Raw genomic sequence first — 16774 nt, forward strand, 5'->3', positions numbered from 1 at the left:
CCAGGCATGCAACGCTTCCTTCGGTGACCACTAGAGAGAGCTGAAAGGCAGGACTCTAAAAACCTAGAGCAGCGATGGCGAACCTTTTGAGCTTGGCGTGTTAGCATTTTGAAAAACCCTAACTTAACTCTGGTGCTGTGTCACATATAGAAATTTTTTGATATTTGCAACCATATTAAAACAAAGATGTATATTTTTGATATTTATTTTATATATTTAAATGCCATTTAACAAAGAAAAATCAACCAAAAAAAAAATGAGTTCGCGTGTCACCTCTGACACACGTCATAGGTTCGCCATCACTGACCTACAGTCTCCATTTCAGTTTATTAGAATTTCAGAACTTGTTTCCCGCTCCGGTTCAAACCAACACCTACCCTATCTCAGTACTAGTTGTCAGACAACAGGATTTGTTGGGGGCAATGTAACCCCTATCAGCAGGCCTGCTCTACTTCTGTGATGTGGGAGGGAGTTGCTGGCTGCCTCTTCAGATGTGAAAAGGCCCTGGAGGAAAACATATGCTGATAAAAATTATGGGATTCCACAGCTTTGAAATCTAATGATCCTGAGTGATCAAACACAGATTGGAGTCCTAGGTCTACTGTGGGGAGGGACTAAGGGGTAAGCCACCTTGGGTGACAGAGCCTGGGGCCAGGCAGCAGGACAGAGTAATTAGTCTCAGTGAGAGGAGATAAGGAGGCTGCCATCCTAAGGATGTCTGCACTGAGTCAAGAGAGAACCCATCAGTAGCCAAGAGCTACTGGTAAACCAGCCTCTCCCAAAGGAAACTAATCCCCTTTTTGCCTCTCTTCTGCCCAATGTGTGGAGTTTATTTGTGCCTCTTGGGTTTTGGAGGGTGAAATGGCAGTAGGTGGGACCAACTCTCCAAGGCCAACGCTGCATGAAGGTCTGGAGTGCTTGGGAAGAGATAACACCAAAATTATGTGTCAGTTTGTAATGAGAGTAATCATGAAAAGATGGGGTATGCTAAAAGTCAGATTTGGCTCATTAGATTTTATTTTTGCTCAGAGCTGTTCCTGCTGACACTCTTATGGAAATGGTCTCACCACATAGTTGTTGAATGAAGTGGGTAACTCAGTTTCCCCTCCTTGGGTTAGTTTTCCTCATCTGTAAAATGAGGGGTTTGGTCTACACTGGAAGTTAATTACCATAGTTCAAGTCTCAACCTGCGCTGTCACTGATGAACTATGTGAACCTGTAGTCCTTTTTTATCTCTAGGCCTTAGTTTCCTCACTTCAATTTAATGCAGAGTATAGACCTGGGAGACTCAAAGTTTACTCCCAGTTTTGTCACTGTTGTACATCTTTTCTGCTTCACAGTCAATGTCTCTGTTGCTGCCTGGCTGTGTAATCCAGGTATACCAGTTCCTTCAGGTTCCCCCATCAGTAATAAGGGAGAGGAAAGGGGTCTTGAAATGGATTATTTCTAGGTCTTTGCTCATTTTCAACATTGCATATTTATAACAAGGTGGTGGCTTTGGCAGGGCCTCTACTCCAATTCAGCCACTCACCATGTTTTCATTTTGTGAAGTAACCACTTTTCCACTTCAGAGCTTCCTTAAAGATCTAATCCTGAACAGTCCACCCAACTTCAAACCCCTATGGATCTCACAGAGAGTATAGACCCTGGCATAAATTTGATTTGAAATGAGATTTCAGTTCTGAAACCAAACTTCCTGCTGTTAGCCAGCTTAAAACCATTTCACCCTTGTAGGCAACATACATACCAAAGCTAGATTTTTAGTTGTTTATTTTGTTCCAAACCTTTTTTGGATTTAATGTTTCAGGTTTCAAGCTCCAAAATTTTGTTCATTCTCCTAGATTTGACTATGGATTCATCCTACCCTAAACATTAATACTATGCTGTTTTCACCAACCAACATTCTCTCCATAAGCACACAAGCCCACACATGCACATGCACATGTGTGGAAGAATTGACACCCTACAATGTTATGTGACACCTGATAAGGTAGATTTTTGACCTGTGAATGACATTCCTTCCTCTGGAGAGAAGTGAGTGGTAGCCAGATTCTTAAGATCTATTCACACCAGGTGCAACAAAGGAGGCCCTGCAGAACTGCCCACAAGTGATTTGGTGTTGGGAGGGGCAGGGAGGAATGGAAGCAGGGACTTTGTTGATCCAACATTTTCAGTGGTCTCTCCTCCTGTTCCACTGCTGTTTGAACTGATAGGATAGTAATTAAGCCCCTTCCTACCCACAGAGCCAAGAAACCAGTGTGTTTTCCTTTGAGTAATTGATAAGAGCTGAACTGGGACCAGTGGAGGGGGATCAAGTCATTGAGGCCATCAGAAGCCAACAATGGCCCAGCTGCCTATTTGTAATGGAAAAACTCATGGATAGGGGTCACTGTCTTCTTTGGAGCCCCCAAACAGCAATCTCATCCTCCTGGCCCTGGCTTGAGATGGCAAGTTACTGTTAGCTCCAAGTGACAGTCAAAGATGCCTTGCAAGAAGATGAGAAAAAGTTTAGGTAATAGGAACACAACAGACCAAGGCCCAGAATAGGGAGAAAGAGATGCAGAGGCTGAGTGAGGAGAGAGGTTGAACTCCTAATGAGGTGAGTTGTGAATGCTCCTCAGCAAGACTGTTGCACAGAGTCTGGGTATAGGGAATCATCTGGCACCTATTTTAGAGGGGTAAACGTAGTCCAGAGTTGACCTTTCCTAGCAACTTTAATGTCCACTAATCAGAGTGGCCCAGTATGCACAGCATGAGGGACACATTGGTTGGTAAAGGCTAGCAAGGTTTCAATTTCTTAAAAGAAACTGTCCAACCCTTTGTGTAGCTGCTGCCTCTACCTTTTGGGGATCCAGGTTAGGAATTGGATTTTTCCCAAAACAGTCCCATTCCTGGCCTAGCCGAGGTGGAAATATAGATCTGTCATGAATAATGATAGAAGAGTTGGTACTTCAGCAGGTTGAGTTGCCTCTCCCCAGGCCTCCTCTGACTGCTGAGAGGAAAGGGATTGCTTCACATTTTGACAGATAAAAGGATGGGGAGCTTGGGAAGGCCTTCAGGTTAAGCACTGGCTTGGGAAATCTATAAAAATCAGTGAGTGTTGTTTAAGGCCCCTTCCCTATGTGATATTCTACTCTTCCAGTCTATGATTATAGCAGCTTGACCCAAAAGGTGAGGTGTGGCTCAGCATGAGATGAGTGTGACTGATGCTACTATTAGGGAGGGGCTAGACCAAGGTAAGGCTGATTGGCTCAAGCTCTGGGTCCCTCCTTTCTTTAAGCACCTGTGTGTCTATGACAGTCATAAAAAGAAATAGAGAGGAAAGAAAAATGAGGAGGAAGTATAGGGGAAAGAAGGAAAAAGGGAAGAAGGAATCAGACTGTAACCAACCAGATGATGGGGAAACTATCTGTACACTTGTAAACTAACAGCACCCACAGTTCTTGGGAAGTCATAGACTCTGAGGCTAAATAAGGCTTGTTGCTCCATTTTACTCTCTGCCCTTCCTCCAGCCCCCTTCACCAGCAGCTTCTAAGGTCAGATGGCAAGAAGCTCCTCAGCACACAGAGGCTTGGGTCTTCCTACCAGGCTCCTGGGGACACAATAGCACCTTTTACAGTTGCTTCTAGTGGATGACTAACAGGCTTGGGCCAAGAGGTCCCATGCCCCCCACCCCCCAAGTGTTAGAAGATATAGGGAGAGGTTCCAAAAGCCAGGGGGGTGATCCCAAGCTTTACTAGATCATTGAAGGAGAAGAACCCTGGCAAGTTTAAAGGCATTCATGAAGAGAATTTGATTAATGAGTTTGGAACACCTGGAACTTTAGCTCCAAAGGGATGGTCAGGTGGCTGAAATGCAGTGTGCACAAGGTTTGGGAACAAGTGTGCTGGTGGCAAAAATGTAAATGCTGAGCAGTGTGGGGTGAAGGAAAGGGGTTGGAGAGGATCATACAATCACAAGCAATTGGCATTAGATTGGTTCCTCAGGGGTGGGAGAGCCCGGCAGCAGCTCCCCACTGGGGTCTGGGTCAGGGGCCAACATCTTGTCCTTGCTGGAATCCCTTTGCTCTTCCTTGAACATCCTTTGATGCATCAGAGGGACAAAGAAGAGGATTACAGCTCCAATTATTGGGGGCACACCAGCAAAGTAGAAGGCCACATGGTAGTCCCCAAAACAGTTTCGGAGGAGGCCTGAAACAGTTAAGAGAGAAAAGTCAAGCTCAGCTTTGCCCTACTGCCCAAAGTTGTCCTCTATCTCTTCTAGGGGCCATAATGATACCTATCTAGAGAATTTTGACCTGAACTACCTTGACTCAAGGAATACTTCAACTTGTAAGAAATTAACCTCTATTACAAAAGCAGGTGACTCCTCTGAGGTACTGGAACTGCAGGTCCTTGAGGCTAAGGCTCATTATGAAAGAAGCTAATGAAACTTATCTTAAAGTTCTCCATATGTGACTTTCATGAAGCTACAGCTAACTTCTAGTCACTCTCAGGTATGGAGTTAATTTAAAAGAGGAAAGCTAATTTAAAAGAACTCCACAGAATATGGTCAAGTCTTGTCTTGGTTTTCAGTGATATAACCTCCCATCCCCAACTTGGGCTAGAATGTTCTTGTGGAACAATTCAGCCAAGTTTCTATTTGTCCTTTCTCTTAAGTTTCCTTTTGCCCAAAGAGGAAGTTCTATGTGTATCCTTTCTTCAAGATTCAGATATGGTTGGTCCCTCTGGATTCCTCTAATTATTAATACTATGGATGTGTTTGGCATGGGATGCTAGGCTTCTGCTCACCTTCAGAAGCTAATGTGAGCCATCACATAGGAGGAATGAGCCCAGAAACACTACTGAACAAAGACAAGTAGTCTCTTGGTCTCCTTAGGAGGTAAGCAATCTAGAAAGAGATGTGGATTCTGGGACCTATCTTTGGGATCAGGGGCTGCGTAGAGACTCCCCTCACTCAGTGGGCAGTATGGCTGTGACACAAAGGCCTGAGTGGAAGCTTTGCCACTGTTATGCAGCATGACCAGTAACCTTAAGATATCTTGCACAGAATTTGTGTTCAAGGAATATTTGTTGAGTTATCCCAGTTGGCCAGCCTAGGAAAAGCTAGCCCATTAATTAATATTTTCCGTAAATCCTAAAGAAAGGAAATAAAGTTCTTTTTCCATTGGTTTTCCTTGTTTCCTATGTTTTTGGGGGTACCAACAATGCCATTCTTAGAGAGTGAAGAAACTGGGAGTTATGAAAGATAGAAAGCCAACACTTTGCCTGCTGCCTTCTGGAAGTGACCCTCACTAGCCCAGTCCTGGGATGCTACCTTAATCAAATATCTTCTATAGGCTCAGTTCAGAAGCCAATAGAAGAGGAGAGGGGTGTCTTTAAGTCTTGATAAAATTAGGGCCCACCTTCTCTTTTCTTCCTGCCTAGCTACCTTGCAAATAATTACTTGCCTGTGAAGAAAAACGAGTATACTAGATCAATAGAATGGTCAAGAAGGACAAACCCATTTCTCTCTCTAGCATCTTGGAAACATCTGTGCTGTCTACAATATAACTCCACTGAAACAGATATACAGCCATGAAAAGCTTATTACCCAAAATGAATTAATGCACATATACTGTGCTTAGTTTCTTTCACCAATAGTGGTATGGGGTTTCATGCACTCTGACAAGGCTGCTAAAACAGAGACTAAGAGGAAGGGAAATTTAAGTAGAAGTATTCAGGAAAGCAAGGACCCAGGGAAGACAGGACTCCCCTACTCATACCCTTCTTTTAATATCAGCCTCACCTGCAATGGGGGGCCCAGCAATCATTGGCAGGGCCATCATGCCCAGGAGGTAGCCAATGGCCTGCGAGGCCTGCATTGGGCCCACCAGTTCAAATGCGATGGGGGCCATGATGGTGATGAAGAAGCCATCACAAAGGCCCAGGAAGAGGCAGACAACGATGAGGCCTCCGAAGCCCCTGCACAGGGGAATCATCATGGACATCAGGCCCAAGAGCAGGAAGGAGATGACCTAGAGAAGCAAGGGCCTGAGGTCGGTCATGTTATACTTGCCAGTCAAGACCACATAGCAAATCACACCTTTTTCAGAGCTTCATTCCTACCATTTAAAAAATGGGGCAGCAGGGTGTCAACAGAGAGAGCCGTTGGACTAAATAGTTACTTATGCCCTTTCTAAATCCTACATTAAAAGATTCAAAGTTTTTAAGAGAGCTCCTATTTAACTGCAAGTCTATGTTGTTGCTGTCAATAAGGTTGTTAGCTTCATGAGTTGGTTTTTAGAGAGGATAAGAAATGTCCTGGCCATGCCATCTGAGGAAATCTCCTGGTTGGGGGACTGTAGAACTTTTCCCAGACTGTTTTTGCAATATTTAGGCAGAATTTAGGAATAAGAAACCAGATATCCCAGCTTCTTCTCTAGTAGATTCATGAACAACTATAAGATAAAACTAGACCTACCTATCAATATATAAGCCATAATGGTATGGCAATTAAGAGTAAGTACCATTATATAACACAAAAGACCCAATTAACTTATTTTATTCTGCTTTAATTGCTATCTACTATATCTAGCTGCCTCCTAACATCCTCAATGAGGCCCTGCCAAACAAGGTTTGGAAATTAAAAATCTCTCTTGGAACTGAGAATCAGCCCCCAACAATTGGCTCAAAGTGAAGCTGATCTGCAGGTTGTCAGCCTTTCTTTTCCAACAGACTGCCCAGGGACTTGACACCAGACACATGTACCAGTCTTCTCCAAAAGTAGGAACCGCAAGGTCTAGACCAGTGGTTCTCAACCTTCTGGCCCTTTAAATATAGTTCCTCATGTTGTGACCCAACCATAAAATTATTTTCGTTGCTGCTTCATAACTGTAATGTTGCTACTGTTATGAATCATAATGTAAATATCTAATATGCAGGATGGGCTTAGGCGACCCCTGTGAAAGGGTCGTTCGACCACCAAAATGGTCGTGACCCACAGGTTGAGAACCGCTTGTCTAGACGCAGCGGTTCTCAACTTGTGGGTCGCGACCATCGGAAAACACATATAGTATATCAGATATTTACATTACGATTCATAACAGTAGCAAAATTACAGTTATAAAGTAGCAACAAAAATAATTTTATGGTTAGGGGTCACCACAACATGAGGAACTGTATTAAAGGGTCGCGGCATTAGGAAGGTTGAGAACCACTGGCTAGAGGATGGCTCTTCAGAACACTTGAAGCTATGTATACACTCCTTTCCTCTCCCAGTCCAGTACCCAGGGAGAAATAAGGGGAGCAAATTCCTCTGATGGAGTATCTTGAGTAACTCAAGAGAAATAAGTTTATCCATTGTTTTGTACTCTTAGCCTGCGACAATAGCAGGATGAGTTTGGACAAGTCACTTTCCTTCTCTGGGCCTCAGTTCCTCACTTATGAAATGGGGGAGTTGATAGTTTCAGCTACAATGCTCTAAAATTGTTTGATATTACTCTAAGTGATAAAATGGGTCAAATAAGATTGCAAAGGGAGAGAGAGAGGTGGGTGGATAGAGGACGTGGTCAGCAGAAGCACTGGCCCTAAGCCTAGTTCTGCTTCTGACTATCTAATGCCTCTGCCTCTACTGGAACTCAATCTGCACAATAGAAAGCAAAAGCTGCTCATGCCCAACCACTCTCCTAGGGACTGTGGTGACAACTGAGCTATATGGCTAGGCAGGGCTACTTACTGCCTCTCATCAAGATAAAGTCTAGGCCCAGTGATAGCTTACCCTGATTTTCACTAACCTTTGGCATCTTGGAGCTGCTGATACTTACAGGAAAGACATGCAGGGGTGTCGTGTAGAAGAGGCTGGAAAAGCCACACATACTCCCATGTAAAAATATACCCAGATAAGTCACTTGCTGATATTTGCACAGGAATTCAAATTTTCATAATTGAAAATCTTAATTATAGGCTTTTGGTTTGACCGTGGTCAAGTTTTTTTTTTTATCATCTCTGGGACTTGGCTTTTCCTTCCATCACTTAGAGTAAAGTGGAATATGAAAAGGGCATAACATAGGAGTTCAGCTCTGCCACTACTGTCTAAGTTGTTTCCTCAGTTTCTCCATCAATATGAGAGATTGGACTGGATGAATCATAAGGGCACCCCTAGCTCTGACAAAGCAGATTAACCAGTTCTGGCAAACCTAACACAGAGTTAAATACAATAGGAAACCTTGTCCAGGACATCTGATGGTATTTAGGAAAAGACTTCGGTCTGTCAGAAGACAAAGAAATCCCTGTTGTGAGTGTAGTTAGGGCCCTTTGAAAAAATGATTTTAGGGCTTCCTCAGGGGAGTCAGAACTCAACCACTTCCTGATGGTGATAACATGTTTTCTGGGACTGCCATCACCCCTCCACAGGGTTTCATACTTAGGTACCTTCTAGTAAACCCAGCTACAGGAGCAAAAAGCATGAACCACATCATAAAGGCAATATTTCTATAGACAAAGATAGACAACTTGAGCAGTAGTCTGTATTCCAACCAGACCAGAGCCCAGTTCACACAGAAACTGGCCTCTTGAATATCTATGAGGCTACTTGCCACAATATGAGGCTATTTATGTCATTGTCAGAAGGATTAAAAGCTTGCATGGCTGTAACATTTTTTTGACTTCTCAAAACTGGGTCACACCTAGATTTTTTTTAATCCTCACCTGTGAGGTAGCATAGGAACAATAATTATTCTCACTGCACAAATGAAGAAAGTGAGGCTTAGAGAAGGGGAGTGATCTGACCTTTTCTGGTACTTTTTTGTGTCAATCAAGAGGATGGCATTTAGGCCCTGGCTGGCTAGCTCAGTTGATTAGAGCATTGTCCTGATACACCAAGGTTGAAGGTTCGATCCACAGTCAGGGCACATATAAGAATCAACCAATGAATAAATAAGTGGAATAACAAATCTCTCTTTCTATTTTCCTCTCTCTCTAAAAGTCAATCAATAAATAAAAAAAGGAGGATGACATTTAACAGCTAGGGCTTGGTGCCAAGTATCTCTGGAAATATAAGAGGTGATGGGCCTGGGCCTAACCTAGAGGAGAGAGACACTGGGTATAGAGCCTCGAGGAGAGAGACACAGATGCCCAAGACCCTCCAAGAGAGTGTAGGGTAGCTATGAGATCACTCCTCACTGGGGGCAACATCTAACTCCTGGCCTCACTTTCCCTCTTTCAGATGAGAGAGCCATTATTAATAAATGTTTCTTTGAAAATGTTCTTCAAGGTTCCATTTATATTGTTCTCAATCTTGATGAAAGAGTAAGAAGAAGGATGATTGCATTCATTTGAAAGCAAGGGAAACTGAGGGTCAGATAATTTTATTGACTTTTCCATGTTGTACAACAAGCTGGTGTCAGAGCTGAGGCCCAGGGTGCAGCAATGACACAACCTACCTTTTTATCCTAAGAAGTGGGGATAACCTAACATCTGTGGCAAAGTGTTATTCCCCACAGTGGACAGCATGGCCACACTCACCTGCAAGTAGATCTTCTTAAGTCCAGGAATGGAGTCACTGACACGGCCTGATACAAGGCGCCCGAGGCCTGAGGTAGCCCCAATACACACCAAAAGCACCCAGGTCTGCTTGATTTCCAAGAACTCCTCTTCCACATACTTCATCTGAAAAGCATATCACAGACCCCCCCAGGACAGGAGAAAAAAGAGGAGCTGACTGGTTAGCTATTGGCATATCCAGAACCCTCAACTGCTTACTTGTCTGGACCATGACAAGAACTTCCTTCCTTGTAGCCCCAGCTCTGGGGCAAATTCCCTGGCTGCTTCTAAGAGTTTAAAAGGCTACATATCTCCTGGTTCTCTAGATCCTGGGCTTTTGAACAATAGCTGAGGTGAGTGGGTATCTCCAAGTCCTGGCAGGAAAGAATACAGCCTTAACAACTGAGAAAACCAATGGTTCTTCTACAACCTCCCTATTCCCTGACCCAGAACTGACAGACCAGGGAAACAGTAGGTCACCAGCGGAGAAAGATCCACCAACTTTAGAGTAACACTTCTAAAAGTGTGTTTTAAGAAACATGAGGTCTATGAAAGATAACTGGACTACAAGTGACAGTTCTTTGGCCATATAAGTTGGGTGGATGCTGGTTAAACAAAGCTGAAGGATTTATTTACTGCAGGTATTTTTGGTACCCTTAAAAGATTGCTATACAATACAAAGCTGAAGAGATCTAATATATGTTATTTCTTAACAAAATTATTTGACCACAAAGACCAGCATTCCATAGAACACACTTTTAGAAAATCCTATCCTTGAGTCATCTGGGCCAGTCTCCTGAATCCTAGTGATACTTATCTTCTCCTGAAAAATCTATCTTGACTTATCAGTGGGAGAAACCACAAGCATGGACCTTCCCCCAAGGAATTCCCCCTATTTCCCATTGAGATCTTCCCTCAACCTGTGCTCTTTTCCACTCTGAGTCTCTCCAAGTACTGTTTGTCTTTTTTCCCAAAGGTCTCCATTCTGTCCTTTTAATGTCCTTCACCCCTACCCTCTGGCACTTCAGACAGGTTAAGGGCAGATTCTTGGGACAAAATAGGGTGGGCCCACCCTGGTATTCCTCACCAGGTGTACGTAGGGAACGAAGTAACCAAGGGCAGCAGCAGCAATCCCAAAGGCCCAGATGCGGTAGGTACGTTGACGGAACACTCGCATGTTGAAGTACTTCCTGAGTTGAGCCAGAAAGCATTGGCACAGGGTGTGGACACCTCTCTTGCTTGGGGTGTCTTGAGAGCTGGGCAGGAGGGGCCGGTAGGTGAGGGAAAGCAGCGTAAGAATAAACATGAAGGTACTCAGCACCTGGAAGGTTTGGGCAAGCTTTATCTTAGCCCCCAGCATTTTGATGAGAAGGGGGAAGGATATGGAGAAGATGCTACTCCCAGCAGACACTACACCATTGGCCAGACCCAGACGACGTTGGAAGTAGTGGCCCAGGATGACGAGAGATGGCTGAAAGGCGAAGGAACAGCCACAACCAAAGAGAATCCCATAGGTGAAGTAACGCAGGCTTAGTGAGCTGTGGGAGAGACACCAAGAGCTATCCTCAGCAGCCTGACCAGCAAATCCACCTGCCCCTTTCCCTTCACCCTCCTGAGACCTGCATGCCCCCACCATTAACCCACAGCCCCACTTAACACTGACCCTCAGAACAGACAAAGGACAGGACCTTCTGGTCCTCATTTTGCAGATGGGGAGACAGAGGTTCAGAGAAGTAAAGTAATTGACCCAAAGTAGCATAATGGGGTCAGAAAAGCTTGGACTTGACTCCAGGTCTGTGTGATTCTATTTTGATTCATAGCACCCAATCAAAGATGATTGTTTAAAACAAAGTCAGAACCAGCCTATGCAAAGGCTGAATGATGGGGCTATAAGGAATAAGTCAGTGACTTAAAACAGTTTTACCTACTGCTCACCTAGACAGCGTGGTAGGCTGGTAGCCAAAGCTTTATCCAAAGTAACAACAAAGGTCTGTAAGGGCCCAAGATCCTGGAAGGTTGAGACCCTCCATAGGACTCTTCAGTGTCTTTCTCCATGATCAGAGCCCTTAATATTTCAGAGAATAGCTGGTGGCCTCCTGAGAGACAGCCCATCCCCAACCCTGCTCAAAGTCTGAATATCCCAAGACCCTTTACTCCAGGCCCTAGATGATCTGCATGGGCCGTGGTCAGCAAACTGTGGCTCGTGAGCCGCATGCGGCTCTTTGGCCCCTTGAGTGTGGCTCTTCCTAAGCCTTAGGAGTACCCTAATTAAGTTAATAACAATGTACCTACCTATATAGTTTAAGTTTAAAAAATTTGGCTCTCAAAAGAAATTTCAATCGTTGTACTGTTGATATTTGGCTCTGTTGACTAATGAGTTTGCCAACCACTGTGCATGGGGATCCTGAGGTGAAAAGTCCCTTTAATTTTAAGAGCCTGGCTTCTGTTTCTAGACATGGTATGGATTAGCTTTCCAGAGTAGCCTGGCTGCTTGATGGGAAATGGAGCCTGAAAAAAGTTATGGGTCTCACAAAGTAAGACACGTTCTGGCTTAAAATTCTTAAGCCCTGTGATGGCCATAAACCTCTGTCAGCAGGGAAAAGGCCATGTGAAGTTTAGTTTGGCCAGCTATCTGCCCCCCCCAAAAATATTGGCACAACCTAGTGAGGAATCTTGTCAGTTTTTTTAGCTTCCACATATTGTACAATAGTTTTTATCTGACAATTTAATTACCTAATATTCTCCATAGTCAGGCAGTTCCTCCCCATAGATATCAGTCCTTATACTAAAGGACTGTGCCTATGCTGTAGAGATGATGTGGTGTTAGCATGCATGATTCCAACCACAGCTATTATTACCAATACTTTCCATCTATTTGCATTCACCAGATATGACAAGGGCTTTGATTTCAAAAGGGTTGCCTCCACTTGGAATACATAGCTAAGCCAACTGCTCCTCTTTTGTCATTCCTTGAGGCCTGCTTCCATGAGATTCTAGGGACTCATTGGGATGGTCTGGGACAGGGGTCTTGTCTAAGGGACAGGCGTTAGACCTTCAGAGTGAAGGACAATGGGGGCAAAGCATGAGGTTCAGTCCAGGGTGCTAGGTGATAGATCTATTTTTAGCTGTGCTCAAGGCAGGAGGCCCCTAAATAAGCTTGCCAAGTCCTCCCCATCTCTGCCTGCATTCCTCTCTACCTCACACCATCCAAAGGAACTCAGAGCCCTAATTCAGACAACAGGAAGGATGACTTGGAGCCCTAGCCACAAACAGAACCATTTTTCCACTGGATGTGAAGCCATCCAGAATATTTCTTGGCTCTGAAGATGTTCTTACAGAAAAGGCAAAGGGGTTGGGGGAGGGGCTTAGGGGCTTGAAAACAGAACGCCTACTCCAATGTGCCTAAAGAAGAGTGCCAGAAGAAAACACATCTGAGCTCCTTCCCCTTCTGTAACAGCTTATGTGGATTGGAAGGTAAATGAGATCCGTATGTTGCTAATTTGTTTGCACTTTGCTATGCTCAGCCTTAAAAAACAGGCCTCTTTTGTGTAGTGCTGAGACTGGAGCTGCTTATGAGGTCTAAGCTCTTCCCCACAAGGAGCCAGACACCAACTTGCTGAGGGCAAAAGAGGCCAACAATTGGAGGGGTTCCAAAAGGGTTTGGAACTGCCTCCCTGGGAGGGCTGAGCAGGTTTCAGGTAGGACATGATTTTCCCCTCTGTCTGAAATAGATGGGATGGAGCCAAGAAACCATTGCAAGACATATCCAAGCTCTGCTGCAGGGTAGGCTTGGCAGCCAGAAATGCTTAAGTCATTAAGCTGGATCATCCTCAAAGGGCCCAATTGTGGCAGAACAGGATTATCATTCTTTGATGTGAGTGGAACCCTAGGACTAGAGAACATAACCATGATCCTACTCTGGGGAGCCAAGCTCAGAAAGCAAATCTCTAAGTTAACTGTATCTTCAGGACAGCATCTTCCTACACAAGCTCAGCAGATTGCAAGTAGGAGGTACCATAACTTCCAAAGTGGCTTTGCCAGAAAGTTGATGACATTCTTTAGGAATCTCATATTTCTCAGTCTGTAGTGGAGGATTTTCACTTCTCCCCTCAACTACAGATATGCTTCTGCAGGGCTGGTAGAAAGGAAATAGAAAATGAACCTGTAACTTGCTCCTTGAATGACACTACTGAGTTCTGTCAATGGGACCAGAATTTGACTCTAACTTCGGTCTAGCTGGGTAGCTGGGTACTAGGTTTGTACTCAGTTGGGGATGCTGCTAAATATTCATTTTAATACCCAAGACATGAATCTTATTTGTCCCAAACTGTCTATGCATTTGCAGCCAAAATATCTTGAAAGGGGCCAGAAATGCTAAACAGCCTTGGAATCCACACCCTCAGGAATCCTATAATGATAGGTGTCCACATGAGCTTTCTCTAAAAGCTCATTCCCAAAAAGGCTGATGAGGTCATGAGATGTGTGGTACATTGAAGAAGAATAAAATGGAAGAGTTGGAAGAGATGTGAAAACACCATCTGGTCTAATCCTTTCATGTTACCAATATAGAAATTGAGGCCCAGAGAGAGGAATGGTATTCCTCAATTGTTCCATAGCCATTCAGTGGCCAAAACTGGACATGGCCCCAGCTGTATGAATTCCCAAAATTAGACTACTCCCACCACTTTTGAACTCTTTGGTCCTCTTTGGGGATATTCCCTATCAGTGGGCACAGGGAATCCTACCTAGATGAGTCCTATTGGAAAATAAGGACCCAGCATAGAAAGGACCATAGGAGAGTCTGCAATGAGAAAAGTGTCCCTAATTGAAGTCCAGAGAGAAGCCAACCCTTAGGCTTGGGCAATTGACCAGCAACTCCTAACCTTACCTGGTGAAAGAGCTGGTATGGAGGCCAATGAAAGCGACGGCAGCCCCTGCAGTTGCTGTGATTCGGCAGCCCAAACGATCAGTAAATATACTCACAATGGGAGAACAGAAGAAGATCATGCCCATTGAGAGGGCTCCTACCCATGCTGCAGAAAAAAACAAGTACAAAGATACCTTAGCTTAACGTGGTACCTGGTAGTATGACTGGTATCTCAAGTCTTCTTCCCTGACCTTACACAGGGAGCATTGCATTGGCCTGCACTGCCAGCTAGCTACTCCCTAGTAGCCAGAAAGATTAGGCGATTTTCAAAGTACCTATAGCAGGGCAATGTGAGAAATAAGAGTCTAGTTTATAAATACACCCAGAACTTCAGAGCTGGGGCGGGGGCTTAAAGATCAAGTCTATGATGAAGTATAACTAGCCACCACGCAGGTGTATATTTCTCAGCCTCTTTAGCTGTTTAGCATGATCATGTGACTGAATTCTGACCAATAGAATGTGGGTTCATGTGATACACACCACTTCCAGGCCTGAACCATAAAAAAGTCCCATCAGGTTTTTGCTTTCTGGTAGGCTACAACTGCAGAGTGGGTCCTTGAATAACTACATTGAGCAGACTTCTTCCTCCCTCTCCAATATGGAATCCCTACACTGAATGTTTCATAAGAAATAGAGAAATTTCTTGTCCTTTAAGCCGCTGAATTTTTTTTATTATTTTAACCACTTTTTAAATTTTTTTATAGAATTTATTGGGGTGACAGTGGTTAATAAAATTATATAGGTTTCAAGTGTACAGTTCCATAATACATCATCTGTGTATTGTATTGTATGTTCACTACCCCAAATCAAGTCTCCTTCCATCACCATTTATCTCCCTTTACTGTCTTCTACCTCCTGCCACCCCTCTTTCCCTCTGGTAATCACCATACTGTTGTCTGTGTCTATGAGTTTGTTTTTCTTTGCTTAATCCCTTCACCTTTTTCACCTAACCCCTTAACCCCCTCTCCTTTGACAGCTGTCAGTCTATTCTCTGTATCTTAGAATCTGTTTCTATTTTGTTTATTAGTTTATTTTGTTCATTAGACTCTGCATATGAGTGAAATCATATGGTACTCATCTTTCTCTGATTGGCTTATTTTATTTAGGATAATACTCTCCAGGTCTAACCATGCTGTCTCAAAGGATAAGCTTTCCTTCTTTTTTATGACTAAGCAGTGTTCCATTGTGTAACTTTACCACAGCTTTTTTTATCCACTCAGTTTTCTAATTACCATTTGTTACAGCAGTTAAATCAACAAAAACTAAAATATCCCTCCACTACCATTTTACTGATAAAGAAAAAGGTCCAGTAATATGAATGGACTTACTAAAGATCACACAGCAAGTTAGTGGCAGAGCTGATACCCAAACCCAACTCTTTTTATTTCTAGTCCAAAGTTAATTGTGTTATTATATATCTTTTATTGGGTTTATCTTTCACTGGATGTGTGCAAGCAGAGGCTAGATATAAAACAAGGGATTCAAGCATTGGGGTAATATTTGGACTGTCCAACATTTTAGGCTCTTCCATGGATGCTAAGCCAGATCTATAACCTTCGGCACTCAGCTACTTCACTTCAGCTCTAAGAAGCATGGGCATTAATTAAGTCTTCAAGAGGTAAAGCTCATCTTGCTCACTGCAACAAAGTCCGTTGAAGATGTTAAGACTCAGGAGCATGGAAGGCCACAAACATAAGACAGGTTCAGGAGCCACCCAAAGATTTGTAAGGACACTGTGCAAGAGAGTCATGTAACCATCATGCTGAAATCCTTCATTGGAGCCCATTTTGGGCAACTTCCTGGCTCTGAACTTGAATATTCTAGAAGAATTTATTCTTTTTATAAAGGCTCTTAAGTATCTGTAACAATGCTCACCAGGGAGAAATTTGTCCTTTTGCTTATATTCTTACAGCCCATTTCACCTTGCTCAACCCTCAGAAAGAAAGCCCGAGGGTTTTTGTTTGTTTGAAGGCTATTATTAAATTTCATCTGGACCTCTCTTTTCTAGGCTAAATAATCTTAGTTCCCTTAACTTTTCTTCTTAGCCTTAATTTCTAACTCTGTAATTACTTTCATAACTCTCCTCTGAACACATTTCAAGTCTTCTTCATCATCATCATCAAAAAGCATCATTGCCCTAGCTGGTTTGGCTCAGTGGATAGAGCATCGCCTGCAGACTGAAGGGTCCCGGGTTTGATTCCAGTCAAGGGCACATGTCCGGGTTGTGGGCTCGATCCCCAGTAAGGGGTGTGCAGGAGGCAGCCAATCATATTTTTTAAAAGCATCATTGAGTATCACTTGAGCAGTGCACCAGGCCAGCTTCTGG

The 16774-nt window shown here is 43.7% G+C and overlaps 1 protein-coding gene across 1 annotated transcript; it reads right to left on the reverse strand.

Annotated features, from left to right (window-relative positions):
• Window positions 1-982: 982 nt before the first annotated feature.
• Window positions 983-16234, reverse strand: SLC16A2 (solute carrier family 16, member 2 (thyroid hormone transporter)). Its single transcript, XM_005858458.2, has 6 exons — window positions 16087-16234; window positions 14410-14554; window positions 10609-11059; window positions 9504-9647; window positions 5788-6016; window positions 983-4190 (listed from the first exon to the last, which is right to left on the reverse strand). Exons 1-6 carry the CDS (start codon window positions 16232-16234, stop codon window positions 3970-3972), a joined length of 1338 nt encoding a protein of 445 aa, XP_005858520.2. The 3' UTR covers window positions 983-3969.
• Between the last annotated feature and the right edge of the window lie 540 nt (window positions 16235-16774).

This window comes from Myotis brandtii, unplaced genomic scaffold, assembly GCF_000412655.1.
Source record: "Myotis brandtii unplaced genomic scaffold, ASM41265v1 scaffold1182, whole genome shotgun sequence".
NCBI lineage: Eukaryota > Metazoa > Chordata > Mammalia > Chiroptera > Vespertilionidae > Myotis > Myotis brandtii.

Bases quoted from the DNA above. Each gene is read 5' to 3' on its own strand.
- SLC16A2 (XM_005858458.2), bottom strand. From the start codon at position 16,234: ATGGGCTCCAATGAAGGATTTCAGCATGATGGTTACATGACTCTCTTG. The intron at 14,555-16,086 runs GTGAGCAAGATG...TTTTTTCTGCAG, and splicing joins CTTCAACGGACTTTGTTGCA to CATGGGTAGGAGCCCTCTCA. The intron at 11,060-14,409 runs GTAAGGTTAGGA...TCTCTCCCACAG, and splicing joins CATACCAGCTCTTTCACCAG to CTCACTAAGCCTGCGTTACT.